We start from the raw sequence: 13388 nt of genomic DNA, 5'->3' as shown, positions 1-13388 counted from the left end.
GCCCCCCCTGTGCCCCCTAGCAGGCGCAGGGCTGCCATACTTCCACATCTCTTTAATGGTGAGAGAACGCTACGTGAACTGCCCATCCCGCAGCAGAGATGGGGCCCCCCCACGGGCAGCGACACCAGCAGCACAGGGTGGGGGGGATGGGCTGGGGCAGGCACGGGACCCTGGCATCTGCGGCCCCTGGAAGCAAGTTCGGAGGGGAGGGGGCTCCGGCAGGACCACAGCGAGAGCAGGGCTGCCCCAGGGCCCAGCCACACCACATGAGGTACTGGACACAACGGGGCGTGGGGGGGGTGTCAGTCAGGGTGAGGGGCCTCGGGGGCTCTGCAGCCAGAGTCCAGGCCCCGGGGACGCTGCCCTGAGCCCCCTGGCAGTGGGCATGTGGAGTAGGGGGCCATGCCCGGGCCACAAGGCAGCACTGGGAGCACAAGGGAGGGGGCAGCCCCGGCTGAACCACTGCTGATCCTGCTCTGCCCCGCAGCAGGTGCCCTCTGAGCGGGGGGGGTCGCACCCACTGCACCCCCCTGGCCACTCCAAGGCAGGGCTGGAGGCAGAACAGGCAGGGATGGCGGGTGGGGCCCGAGGCACGGCCACCTGCCCCCACCCCAGGGATGGGCAGGGGGAGCAGGCAGCAGGACGGGGCCAGGCAAGCTAGCAGGCAGCGGGGAGGGCAGGGCTTGGCCAGTGGGCACAGGCTCAGACAGGCAGGGCAGGCGAGCTGGGCCCCTCACCGCTCCCCTGGCTCGGCAGCCCGCACCGGGGCGAGGGTGTGGGGCTGGCCTTGCCCAGGAGGTGGGTGCCCTCACCCTCACCCTCCTCCTCCTCCTGGCAGCGCCCCACCTCGATGCCCGAGTCCCCTGTCAGGCGCCGGTGCCGGAAATGCTCGCCGCTGCTGCCACCTTCCTCCCGAGCTGTGCCGCCCTCCTCCTCCTCACCCTCCTCGATGTCGGAGCAGGGGTGACAGTCAGCCTCAAAGAAGTCCATGGTGGAGGAGAAGAGGGTGTGCTTGTGCGGGGCCCTGCGGGCTGGCGCTTCCTCAGCGGGCTGCTCCCAGCTGGCGCCGGTGCCAGTGCTGCTGGTGCCGCCCTCCTCGCTGGGCGTGCTGGCCTGGCTGCGCTCTGTCTCGTCCGTCACCTGCACCGAGAGCGAGGTGCTGCTGGGAGATGTGGCGCAGCTCGACTCGCAGGAGCAGCTGGTGTAGTTCTCTGAGCTGGGAGAGAGGGTGAGGCTGCTGGAGCCCAGGCGGCTGCGGGGCCCGCTCAGCTGGGCCAGGATGGCGCTGTACGGCGGCGGCGGTGTGCTGGGGCGGTGGGCCACCTCCTCGTAGGCAGGCAGCTTGAAGGAAGCCAGCATCCCTGCGGGGAGAGGGGGAGTACAGGTCAGAGCCCCCCAGGAGCCAGACTGCCACCGGGCCCGTCCCCAGAGGTGGAGGATCTGGAGTGCCCAGCCCAGCACAGGGCCCCGAGGCAGAGCAAGGGGGCTGCGGAGCTGCGAGGATGCAGGGGTCGGGGGGGACAGACAGATGCAGGGCGTTGGGTGGGATGCAAGGATACATAGGGGGCTGGCGAGGGACAGACAGACAGACACATGGGACTGGGAGGGGATGAACAGATGGATACATGGGGCTTGTGGGGGACAGACGGATCGGTGGATGGACACACAGGGCTGGTGGGGGACGGATGGATAAACGCACAGGGCTGGGGAACACACAGATGGACAGACACAGTGCTGGGGGTATGGATGGTTGGACAGGAGGTTGTCAGGGGACAGACGGATGGACGCAGGGGCTGGGCCCCTCACTCACTGAGGTCCATCATGGAGGCGGGGTAGTTGCAGGCACCGTGGTAGGCGATGAGGTTGATCTCCCGCTGCCGCTGCTGCTGCTGCAGGCGCAGCTTGGCCCGGCGGTGCCGGTAGGCGCAGCAGCAGCTGAAGAGGATGAGGATGGTCCAGAGGAGCCAGAACCCTGCGGGGAGCAGAGCGGGGTCACCCTCCACTCGAGCCCTTGGTCTGAGCCCAGGGCGCCCCCGGGGCCGCGGCCCCCGCCCGCACTCACACCACAGCTCGTAGTAGTAGGTGCAGCAGCCGGTCTCCCCGCAGCAGTGCCCCGTCTCGCACACGTAGGGCTGGTTGTTCACCCCCGGGCAGTACTCCCGGGCCTGCGGGCACAGCCACACCGTCACACCGGCCCCGGGAAGGGGGGCCCGTCCCAGCCTGCCGCCGCGCCCCAGCCCGCCGCCGCGCCCCAGTGCCCGCCCGTACCTGCTGGTGCTGCCGGCCCAGCAGCGCGGCCCAGGCCCCCTCGGCGCCGCCGCTCCCGGGCCGCTCCATGGCGCCGCCTACAGCCCGCCGCGGCCCCGCGCCGGCTCCGCCCGCTCGGCCGCCCCGGCCCCGGCCCTGGCCCCCGCCTCCCGCAGCAGCAGCCGCTGCCCCGCCGCCGCCGCCGCCGCCGCCGCCCCCATCCCGGCCGCCCGGCCCGCCGCCGCCGCCCGGGCCGCAGCCTCCGCCGCCGCCATCACGCCCGGGCCGAGGATCCCGCCCCCCCGACGCCCAATCCGACGCCGCCTCGCCGCCGCCGGCCAATCGCCGCCTCCGCCGCCGCCCTGCGTCCGCCAATGGGGCGCCGTCTGCCCGCGCCTCACGCCCAACAACAGAGACAAAGGGACCGAGCCCCGCCCAGCCCCGATTGGCGGCCGCCGCCGCCAACCGGAGACGGAGCCCCGCCCCGCCCGCCGTGACTGACGGGGGCGCTGACCAACGGCGACCTCGCCCAGCGCCCCACGGCCGGGGGCAGCCCCTTCTGGCCCCCGGGGCGGAACTTGAGCCAAGCGCGGCCAACGGGCGGCACAGACACCGGCAGGGCGCGCGATTGGCGGAACGACCAACCAACCGGTGCTGTCGCTCGCTGCCGGACAGGGCCCCAGCCAATGGACGCTTCCCAGTACCCCCGCCCCCGGGATCGGCGGGCCGTACCATAACGCACCCGAGGGGGTCCCCGGGCCGTACCATAACGCACCCCGTGGACACGGACACACACGGCTCCGACACCAACCACCTTTAATAAACCCTGCAGCACCGGGTGGCGGTGCCACCAAGGGACCCGCCCCGGGACCAGCCCCACCTGGGATACCCCTGCCTCCCAGGACCCCCACAGTCACCTCCGGGGCCACCTCACAGCCCCGGTCCCCTCTGTCCATGGCGGGGGGGCTGCTGCCCCCCCCTTGCCCCTGGCCCCTAGGCCACTGCCTCCTGCAGCTGAAGATTCCTCCTGTAGCAGGCCAGGCTGCAGAGCGGCAGGCCAGTGCGGGAGCAGGCATAGCGCTTGTGGTTGGAGCAGCCAGCAACGCCGCAGAGGACAGGTGTGGGCACAGTGGGGGCCGGGGTGGGCAGCAGTGGCAGGGCCATGCCTGCTGGGAAGGAGACGGTGATGCGGTCGGTGGCATTGCAGTAGTGAACGACGGGGCAGGAGGCCTGCTTGGCCCTGCGCTCCCGCAGCGTCTTCACCTTGGCCTTGTTGGTCTTAGTCAGGCGCTCGATGGTCTGGTTCTTGTTCTCCTCTGCCTTCTTGGCCGCCTGCAGGCGCCGCTTGCGGGCCCTCTCCTCTCGCTTCACCAGCATCTCCTCTGTCAGCTCCTTTGCCTTGTAGCCCATGGGCAGCTCCAGCAGTGGCTGGCTCTGCTGCTTGTGCAGGAGGGCTTTCTGTGGGGGGCACGGGAGGACACAGCTACAGCTTCGGCCAGGGCCCTCCCTGCCCCTCCAAGGGCTCCCAGCAAGCCCACCACCAGCTCTGGGACCCCCACAGCATCACAGCAGGCAGCAGAACTGGCTCAGCGTTGGGGCTCCCGGCCCCGGCTGTGCCCCTCAGCCCAGCCCCAGGCAGCTCCGTGGCCGCTTTCACTCCCCTCTCACCTGTCGCGCTGTCAGTAGTGACTCGTCCACCTCCTTCTTGAGCTCCCCATTATCGTCCAGCTCGCCCTTTTCAAGGGCATCAAGCCAGCGCTCCTCTTCTTCATCATCATCCTCACGGCTGGGAAAGCAATTCTCTGAGTCCAGGTCTGGCAGGGGCGACGGGTCCAGATTGCTGTCCTCATCTGGACCAGGCAGTGGCAGGGAGACAAGTCACCGTGTGTATGCATGTGTCTGTTGCCCCATCCCGGGGTCACGCTGTTGCCAGAGCCATGACAGGGTGACCCATGCAACCCCGGGGCCAGCCTGCAGGCCCCATCCCTGCCCAGCTCTGCTGCAGTGCCGTGGGCATGGATGCACCCACAGCCCCCCTCGGAAGGGCTGGAGCATCCCCACAGGCCCCGTGTCCCACTGCAGCCCTCCGAGGCCCCCCGGCAGCCAACCCCCCCAGAGCTCACCCAGCCAGGCCCGGTACTGCTCGATGGGCACCCCCTCCGTGGGCTCCTCTTCCTCATCCGCCACCATCAGCGGGGAGGGTGAGCGCGGTGCCTCGGGGACCACCGTGAAGGTCGGCACGCTGTGGGGAAAGCACGGCGGTGGGCAGGGCCGGGTGCCTCGGGCCCCCGCCGGGGCGGAATGCGGGGCCGGGCAGCCGAGCGAGGCCTGTGGGGCGGGGGGAGACACCGGCCGAGCCCCCCGCGGCCCCGCTCACCTCTTGGTGCCCAGGATCTGCCCCCCGAGCTTGATCTTGAGCTTGAGCTGGGGCTTGCGCAGCCCGGCGGTGGGCTCGGGGGGCGGCCCCGCCACCTCGTGGTGGTGCTTCTTCTTGTGCTTCTTCTTGTGCTTCTTGTGCTTCTTCTTGTGGGAGCCGTGCCCGCCGCCCGCTTCGGCCTCTTCCCCTGCGGGGGGGCCCGCAGCCGTCAGCCCGGCCTCCCGCCACCGGGCGCAGCCCCAGCGGGCGGCCACCGGCGGGGCCGCGGCTGCGAGCGCCCCCCCCGGCCCCCGGCCCCCTCACCGTGCTCGCCGCCCTCCATCCTGCCGCGCCGCCAGGCCTTGCTCATGCGGCGCTGCCGGTGCCGGTGTCCCGCCGCCCGGGGGAAGCGATTCGGCGCGGACCCGCGTCCGCTTCCGGGCTCCCTGGCGGGGGCGGGGCGCCGTCGCCGCCATCTTTGAAGCGGGCAAGGAGAGGCCGGAGGGGACGGGTGCTGGCCGGCCGGCGCGTGCGGGACGGTGCACGGACACGCGTGGGCGCGCGCCGCGGTCCGGCGTACGGGGGCTGCTCGTGCGGGCCGCGTGCCCTGGAGCTGCGGCACTTGGCGCGTCCCCGCAGACCCCCCCACGCCCCCAGCCCCCCAGCCAGGCACAAACCCACACCCTACACCACCACCCCCCATCCGCCCCCCCAGCCCCCCGCCCCTCCACTGACACCCCCCCCGCGCCCGCAGCTGCCTGCGCTGACTCGGGCCATTGTCCGGCCCGTGCCACCCGGTGCCCGGTACCACCCCAGGCCCTGCCCCGCTGCCCCCGCTCCCCCCGGTGCCGGCGCCTCCCGGCGCGTCCCGCCCCCGCGCCAGGTGCGGCGGGGCCGGGCCCGGGTTGGCCGCAGGCGCGGGACAGGAGCCGCGCCGCCCGGTACCGCTACCGGCAGCATGTTCTGCCGCAGCCAGCGCAGCCGGGTGACGGTGGCCCGGGGCTCGGCACTAGAGATGGAGCTCCGCCGCGGCCGCTGCCGCCTCAGCCTGCTGGCCGACTCCCCGCAGGTACGGCACCGGCGGCAGCAGCCGGGCCCGCGGGTGGGGCGAGGGGGCACCGGCACCCGTCGCCCCCGCCCCCGGCACCCGTCGCCCTCGCCCGGCCCGTCCCACCGGCAGCACCGGTCGCCACCGGCCCAGCCGGGATTTCTCGCCGCGCTGGCCGGCCCCCGCCCTCGCCGCCGGCACCGGGCAGCTGCGGGGCGCCGCGGGTCCTGCGGCTTCTGGGGAGGCGGCCGGGTCCCCGCTACCGGGGGCGAGCCAGAGCCGGGGCACCTCGCGGGCTGCCCCGGGGAGGGGACTGTACTGGCGGGGGCGAGCGGGACGGGCCAGCGGGACCCTCGCCCCCGCCGGGCACGTGGCACGCGGCGCCGGCTGGGCACGAGGCACGAGGGGGGTCCCCGGTGCACCCCGCGGGGGGCCCGGTTCAGCCGGTACCGGCTGCACGGGGTAAAGGAGGGGTGGGGGCTGTCCCGGCGCATACTGGAGCGGGGTTCCCGGTTCATCCAGTACTGGCTGCACGTGGCGGGGGCGTCCCGGTGCGCACGGAGCCGGGGGGGGGACGGGCGGGGGGCGGCCCCTGTGAGCGGGGCTGGGGGGGCGGGCCGGGGGCGGGCGGCCACCGCCTTCCTGCGCGCGCCGCGGCGGAGCAACAGAGCGGGAGCGGCGGCAGGTACCGGGGGGGCGGCTCGCGCTGCTGCGCCCACCGGGGCCAGTAGGGGGCGGGGGACGGCGGGGTCCCGGTGTCCGCGCTCCGCTGCGTCCTCTGTGTGTGCGTGCGTGCGTGCGTGTCCCCTCCTCCGGTCCCGGGGCCCCGTCCCCTCCCCGCGTCCCGACCCCTCCCGGTCTCCTACAGCCAGGGGCCTCGGCGCCAACGGGGCCCGGGCTCGGCAGCCCCTGTCCCGGGACCGCCGCGCCCCCTCTCCCGGCCCTGTGTCCCTTCCGTCGCCGCACGCCGCCCTGTCCCGGCACCCAGACCCCTGCCCCCCCTGTCGCGTCCCCGCACCCCGTCCCTTGTCCCTCTGCGTCCCCGCACCCCTTTTCCTGTCCCCTGCACCCCGTCCCGTCTGCTGCACTCCAACGCCGGCACCCCCCGGCCCCTCCCTGCAGCCTGTCCCCAGCGTCCCCTCCCAGCACCCAGCCCCCCGTCCCCCACACCCCATCTTGTCCCCTGCACCCCGTCTCCTGTCCTTGTCCCCTGCGCTCCCTCCCCTGCACCCCATTTCCTGCACCCTTTCTCCCGTCCCCCTTCCCCTGCACCCCTTATACCCCCCTTTACCCCTTCCCCTGCACCCTTTATCCCCCCTGCACCTCAAGCCCTGCACCCTGTCCCGTGCATCCCCTGTCCCCTCCCTGCCCTCCCCGTTCCCCGCCCCAGCCGCCCCCGCTGCCCTTTCCCGCACAGTGTCCGGTTGTTCAGCGGGAGGGGGCGGCCGTTACCCGGTCAGGAGCCGGGGGTGGGGGGGGCGGGCGGGCAGCAGTACCGGGGGGGGCCGATGAAAGGGCCCTTTTCTCTCCACAGCTGTAGTGTTGGGGGGGGGGGGGGCTCAGAAAGCCCCGACTCCTGACGGCGCTGGATGCAGTGGGGTCCGCGGGTGGGGATTTGGGGTGGATGCGGGAAACCCCCTCCACCCCCCCCAGCCCCCCCAGAATAACCGGGGGGGTCCCGGTGGTCCCGATGGAGGTAGCGGGGAGGGGGCAACGCCTTCAGATGCAGGAGAAACTGCGGATCCTGGAAGATCTCAACATGCTTTATATCCGTCAGATCGCCATTAGCCTCCAGGTAGGAATTTGGGGGACCCCACCCCGGGAAACCCCAGGATCACCCGGACCCCGCGGGGCGGGGGGGATCCCGGGGTCCGGGTGATCCTGGGGGTCCTGGGAAGGTGGAGAGTGTTCCCCACCGATCCTCTCCGTGGGGGGAACGTGTCCCCTGTAGCAGCAGGGGGATCCCCGGGAGGATACAGGGGGTGGTCCTGGAGGTGGGGGGGGCGAGTTCCCGGTTGCTGCCGGCCCCCCCCACCCCCCCGCCCGCTGCTCGGGGTTATTTATAGCAGGCGGTGACGTCACTGCGGCTCCATGGGCAGGGGGCCCGGGGGGTGCAGGCAGCGCGGGGCAGGGGGGTGCAGGCAGCAACCGGTACCAGAATGGAGCAGCAGCCAATACCAGCAGTGAGTTGGGGGGCTGCAGGGTCGGGGGGCTGGTTGGCGTGCCACCCTACATACGCACTGGAGGTGCCTGGGGTGTGTGGCATGTCTGGGGGGCGCATGGGGCATGTGGTTCCTCCATAGGGTGTCCGTGGGGCATGTTGATCCCCTGTGGGGTACATGATGTATCTGTGGGGCATGTGGCACATCCGTGGGGTGCAGGGTAAATCTGTGGGGTGTGTGGCATATCCATGGGGTACGTGATGTATCTGTGGGATGTGTGGCTCCACTGTAGGGTATGTGGTGCATCTGTGGGGTGCATGGTGCATCTGTGGGGTGTGTTGTTCCCCCGTGGGGTACACAGTGTATTCATGGGGTACGTGGCTCCGCCGTGGGGTACGTGATCTGTCTGTGGGGTGCATGGCAAATCTGTGGGGCACGTTGTTTCCTTGTGGGTTGCACGATCTTTCTGTGGGTGCATGATTGCTCATGGGGCATGTGATATATCTGTGGGGCATGTCGTTCCTCTGTGGGGCACATGGTGTATCTGTGGGGTGTGTGGCTCCCCAGGGCATACATGGTGTCTTGATGGGGTGCTGGGCTCCCCTGTGGGCTGGGCTGGGGTGGGGACTGTTGGGGGGTAGGGGAGCTGCAGCCCCCTGGGGGGGCTGGGGACTGTTGGGGCTGGGGTCCCTGGCACGTGGCTGGGGAGGGGCAGGGAGGAGGACCATGCACAGCTGGTGGCAGCATGGCCCTGGGGGTTTGTTTGGGGGGCTGCGACAAAGGCTGGTTTGGGGCGGGTGACAGAGGTGGCCATGGGGACTGGCCCTGCTGATGGGAGTGGAGCCGTGTGGGGGCTGCTGCATCCCCCCACCACACTTGGGCCTGGGCTTGGTGCCCTGAGCTGTGCGGAGCCAGGGCTGTGTGGCTGGGACACCCCCTGCCAGTGCGCACAACTGGGACCCCCCCAGGGGTGTGTGACTGGACACCCCCCCACACCCCCCCCCCCCCCCCCCGTATGCGGAGCTGGGACTCCTCCGTGTGGCTGGGAGCCCCCCAGGGTGTGTGGCTGGGACACCCCCTGCTCCAGTGTGCATGACCGTGACCCCCCCCTGCCCCGGGGGTGCACAGCTGGGATGCCCGTGCATGTGCAGCTGGTACCCCTCCCCCAGGGTGCATGGCTGGTACCCCCCCCAGGGGCGCACAGCTGGGACCCTCATGCATGTGCAGCCGGGCGCCCCCCCGGGTGCACGGCCAGGACCCCGGGGGCGCACAGCTGGGATGCCCGTGCATGTGCACGGCTGGTGCCCCCCCGGGGGTGCACGGCGGGGACCTCCATGCATATGCAGCCGGGGCCCCCCCGGGGTGCAGGCCTGCCCCCCCGCCCCCAGGCTGCGTGGATCGGGGGGTGGGGGGGTTGGGGGGTGCCGGAGGGGTGCCCGCCCCATGCGCCGTGCCGTGCCCGCAGGACACGGAGATCCAGCGGAAGATGGAGCGGGAGCTGCGGCTGCGGGAGGGCGCCTGTAAGCTGCTGGCAGCCTGCAGCCGGCGGGAGCAGGCGCTGGAGGCGGCCAAGAGCCTCCTGCTCTGCAACAGCCGCGTCCTGGCCTACATGGCCGAGCTGCAGCGCAGGAAGGAGGCGCAGGTGCTGCGGGGGACGGCCAGGCGGTGAGCACCCCCGGGCCGGGCGGGGGGGGGGGGGGGCGGCTGGGGCGGCTGTCACAGCTCTCTCTCCCCCCCCCCCCCGCCGCGCTCCCCCCGCAGCCCCTCGGATGCCGGCCCCGCGGACGAGCGTCTGCCCTGCCGCGGCACCGTCTGCGTCTCAGGTATGGGGGGTCCCGCTGGGCAGCCCCCCGCCCCCCTCTTTTGTGCAGAGGTGGGGGACTGGGGGGAGGGTGAGGGGCGCTGCGGGGTGTCCAGACCCCCTCATCGCCTGCTGTGCCTCCCCCAGACCTGCGCATCCCTCTGATGTGGAAGGACACGGAGTACTTCAGGAACAAGGGCGGTAAGTAGAGGGGTGCAGGGGAGCGGCCCCCCACCCTCACGCTGCCCTGACCCCCCCTCGCTGCTGCCCCCCCCCGCAGAGCTGCACCGCTGCGCCGTGTTCTGCCTGCTGCAGCTGGGGGCTGAGATCCATGACACCCCCATGGTGCTGGTGGACCGGACCCTCACTGACATCTGCTTTGAGAGCGCCGTCCTCTTGTGAGTGGGTGCCCCTCCCAGGGACCCTGCCGCCTCCCCAGGGACCCTGCCCTCATGTGACCCCCCCAGGACAGACCCCTGCCAGCCCCCGGGGACCCCTGCCCTCCCATGACCCCAGCAGGGACATTGCTGTCATGTGACACACTCCCACCCAGGATGGACCCCTGCCCTCTTCTGATGCCCCCTCGGGACAGACCCCTGCCCTCCCCTGGCAAGCCACCCAGGACCCCTGCCCTCCCATGACCCCCCCCAGAGACCTTGCCCTCATGTGACCCCCCTCAGGATGGACCTCTGCCCTCCACTGCCATCCCCTTAGGACTCTGACCTCTCATGACCCCCCAGGGACCCTGTCCTCCCCTGCTCCCACAGGGACCCTGCCCTCGTGTGACCCCCCAGCACAGACCCCTGCTCTTCAATGATCCCCCCCAGGACAGACCCCTGCCACCCCCAAGAGACCCTGCCTTTCCATGACTCGTGCCCCCCCCCCCCAGGACAGACCTGTGCTCCCCTCAGTGAGACTGTCCTCCCATGACCCCCTAGAACAGACCCCTGCCCCCACCAGGGACCATCCCCTCCCCTGCTTCCCTCCCTCCCCCCCCCGGGGATCCCCCAGGCTGTGGCTGTGGGGTGGCATGGAGGGTCCCAGAGTGAGTGGTGGGTCGGGGGGTGTGTGTCCCCTCCACGACCGCCCCACTCATCCAGTGTCCCCCCAGCTCGGAGGCCGGGCCTGACTTTGAGCTGAAGGTGGAGCTGTACAGCGCGGGGCTGGCAGGGGGGGGGGGCGCAGGGCAGCACCCCCAGGAAGCTGGCCACCCGCCTCAGCACCTCCCTGGGACGCTCCGCTGGCAAACGGGTGCGTGCTGCCATGGACGGGGGTCCCAGCAGCCCCCCAGGGAACGGTGGCACCAGCCCCCTCCTGCTGCCGGCCCCCAATGTGCCGTGAGTACCCGTCCCCTTGCGGCCCCGCTGTGTCCCCTCCGGCCCCCTGGCCTCACCCGCCATGTCCCCAGGGGCCCCAAGTTCCACCTGCTGGCACATGCTGTCCTCTCCCTGGCCGAGGTGCAGGACGGGTTCCGCACCCACGACCTCGCCATCGCCAGCAACGGTGAGTACATGGCACGGCACGGCATGGCACGGTGCGGGCGGTGGGGCTGGGGTCCTGGCTGGTTTGGGAGGGGAAGGAGTCTGGGGCCTTGTGGGGTGGAGGGCAGGTGGGGCTGGGGTCCTGGCTGCTCTGGGGGAAGGTGTGCTGGGGGTCCCGGCGGTGTGGGGAGGGGTCGGGGGGGGGGTTGGTGTGGCGAGCGGTGAGGTGGCCCTGGTGAGGCTGCTGGGGAGATGGTTCTGGGGTCCCAGCTGGGGAGGGGTCCATGGCCGGGCGCCCCAGGCAAGTGTGCCCCTCCAGAGGAGAGCTCCTTCTGGCTGCCCCTGTACGGCAGCATGTGCTGCCGCCTGGCCGCACAGCCCCGCTGCATGGCCGCCCCCGTCACCAGCGGCTTCCTCCGGCTGCAGGTGAGCGTGGGGCCGGTGGGCAGGGGGCACAGACTGGGATGGGGTGGGGTGGGACAGGATGGAGTGGGATGGGGACACAGACTGGGATATGGGTGGGATGGGATGGTGACACAGACTGGGATATGGGTGGGATGGGATGGGGACACAGACTGGGATAGGAGTGGGATGGGACGGGATGGTATGGAGTGGGATGGGGACGCAGACTGATGGGATGGCATGGGGACACAGACTGGGGTGGGGTGGGATGGGGACACAGGCAGGGGTGGCATGGGATGGAGATGGGATGGAGTGGGCTGGGGACATGGACAGGGATGGGCTGGGGATGTGATGGCATGGCGACATAGACTGGGATGAGATGGGATGATACTGGGGACACAGGGATGGGAATGTGATTGAGATGGGATGGGGACAGACAGGCATGGGATGAGACAAGAATGGGATGGGGCAGACAGTGACAAAGATGGGGACGGGTGGTGGCACAAGCCCACTGGGTCTCAGCAGTCCCTGCTGCGGGCTCTGGCTTGTGGTGGGGATGGAGACCCTTCTGCCAGGGGGAGGGGCCACCTCCAACCGCCCACAGTGGGCAGGGGATGGGGTGCAGTGGGGGTGGGGATCCCAGCAGGGCTGGGGCTGACCTGGGGTCCAGGGCAGCATGGTGCCCACTGGTGCCAGCTGCACTGATGATGCTGGCTCCATGGGCAGCAACCGGGGTCCGAGGCACAGAGCGGGACCCGCCTGTACTGCGTCCTGCACGGCACCGACCTCCTCTGCTACCACAGCCCCGGCGAGGCTGATGCCGGGCTGGAGCCGGCCCTCACCATCGCTGTCAACAAGGTACAGCTGAGGTGGGGGGTGGCGGGGCTGTGGGGTGTGGGGACTAAGGGCCGCTGCCACTGCAGGAGACCCGAATCCGTGCAACAGAGCGGGAGGGGCGCGGGCAGCCCCACGGCATGGCTGTCACCAACCGCTACAGTGGCGAGGAGGTGACCCACACGCTGCTGGCTGAGAGCCGAGCCGAGGCGCAGCGATGGATGGAGGCCTTCTGGCAGCACTTCTATGACATGAGTGAGCATGGGTGGGGGTGGCATGGCAGGGCCCCCATCCTGGTGGGACCCCCATCCCAGTGGGACCCCCATCCCGATAAGACCCAATCCCAGTGTGACCCCCGTCCTGGGAGGACCCCCATCCTGGCAGAATGAGGACCTCATTCTGGTGGGACCCCCAGCCCAGCAGGATCGGCATCCCAGTGGGGTCCCCCCCATCCCAGCGGGACCCCCAATGCCAGTGGGATCCCTGCCCCGGCAGTGCTGACACCCCACCCCCCCCTGCCCCATGCCCCCAGGCCAGTGGAAGCAATGCTGTGACGAGCTGATGAAGATCGAGGTACCACAGCCGCGCCGGCCACCCGCCATGCTGCCCCGGCAGGGCTCGCTCTACCACGAGATGGGTGAGTGCCAGGACGGGGGGCTGGGGGGGCTCTGCCTCTGTCTCCGTCCTCTCTGCTGTCTGCTAACCTGCCGCCGGGCGGCCCCCTTCTCACCGCCCTGGTGTCTCCCTAATGCTGCTGTTCTCTCCACTGCCTCTGTCCCCCATCTCTCTGTGTCCCCCCTCCTGCTTTCCTCTTTATCCCATCTCTGTCCTCCCGCCATCTCTCTGTCCCCTCCGTCTCTCCATGCCCCTGTCTCCGGCGGCTCCAGCCCTGCCTGGCCCGGCCGTGCCCCCCTCCACTTGCGAAGGGCTCCTGCTGCAGGATAACGCCGTCTCGGCGGAGATCCGGGCTCTGCTCTCCTCCTATTACAGCGACAGGTGATGGGCAGGGGGCCGGCGGGCTGAGTCCACCGTGCCATGGCCCGGGCACGGCACAGCT

General features: G+C 71.2%; 3 protein-coding genes across 3 annotated transcripts; 1 reads left to right on the top strand and 2 right to left on the bottom strand.

Moving 5' to 3' along the window:
• Window positions 1-32: 32 nt before the first annotated feature.
• On the bottom strand, window positions 33-2508 carry WBP1 (WW domain binding protein 1). Its single transcript, XM_056351866.1, has 4 exons — window positions 2269-2508; window positions 2063-2165; window positions 1811-1972; window positions 33-1361 (listed from the first exon to the last, which is right to left on the bottom strand). Exons 1-4 carry the CDS (start codon window positions 2335-2337, stop codon window positions 703-705), a joined length of 993 nt encoding a protein of 330 aa, XP_056207841.1. The 5' UTR covers window positions 2338-2508; the 3' UTR covers window positions 33-702.
• Window positions 2509-3046: 538 nt separating this feature from the next.
• INO80B (INO80 complex subunit B) lies at window positions 3047-5233 on the bottom strand. The gene is made up of 5 exons (XM_056326691.1): window positions 4928-5233; window positions 4625-4811; window positions 4371-4489; window positions 3916-4097; window positions 3047-3705 (listed from the first exon to the last, which is right to left on the bottom strand). Exons 1-5 carry the CDS (start codon window positions 4971-4973, stop codon window positions 3241-3243), a joined length of 999 nt encoding a protein of 332 aa, XP_056182666.1. The 5' UTR covers window positions 4974-5233; the 3' UTR covers window positions 3047-3240.
• A 126-nt stretch (window positions 5234-5359) lies between these two features.
• RTKN (rhotekin) lies at window positions 5360-13331 on the top strand. The gene is given in 13 exon segments (XM_056323663.1): window positions 5360-5672; window positions 9279-9478; window positions 9575-9636; window positions 9762-9815; window positions 9895-10012; window positions 10726-10780; window positions 10782-10951; window positions 11023-11117; window positions 11415-11521; window positions 12224-12355; window positions 12421-12586; window positions 12864-12968; window positions 13219-13331. Coding segments are annotated over 13 exon segments (1488 nt in total). The 5' UTR covers window positions 5360-5561.
• The last annotated feature ends 57 nt before the right edge of the window (window positions 13332-13388 follow it).

Source organism: Falco biarmicus, chromosome 1 (assembly GCF_023638135.1).
Source record: "Falco biarmicus isolate bFalBia1 chromosome 1, bFalBia1.pri, whole genome shotgun sequence".
Classification (NCBI taxonomy): domain Eukaryota; kingdom Metazoa; phylum Chordata; class Aves; order Falconiformes; family Falconidae; genus Falco; species Falco biarmicus.
The sequence above is the reverse complement of the archived record's forward strand: the minus strand, read 5'-3'. Positions and strand labels throughout refer to the sequence as shown.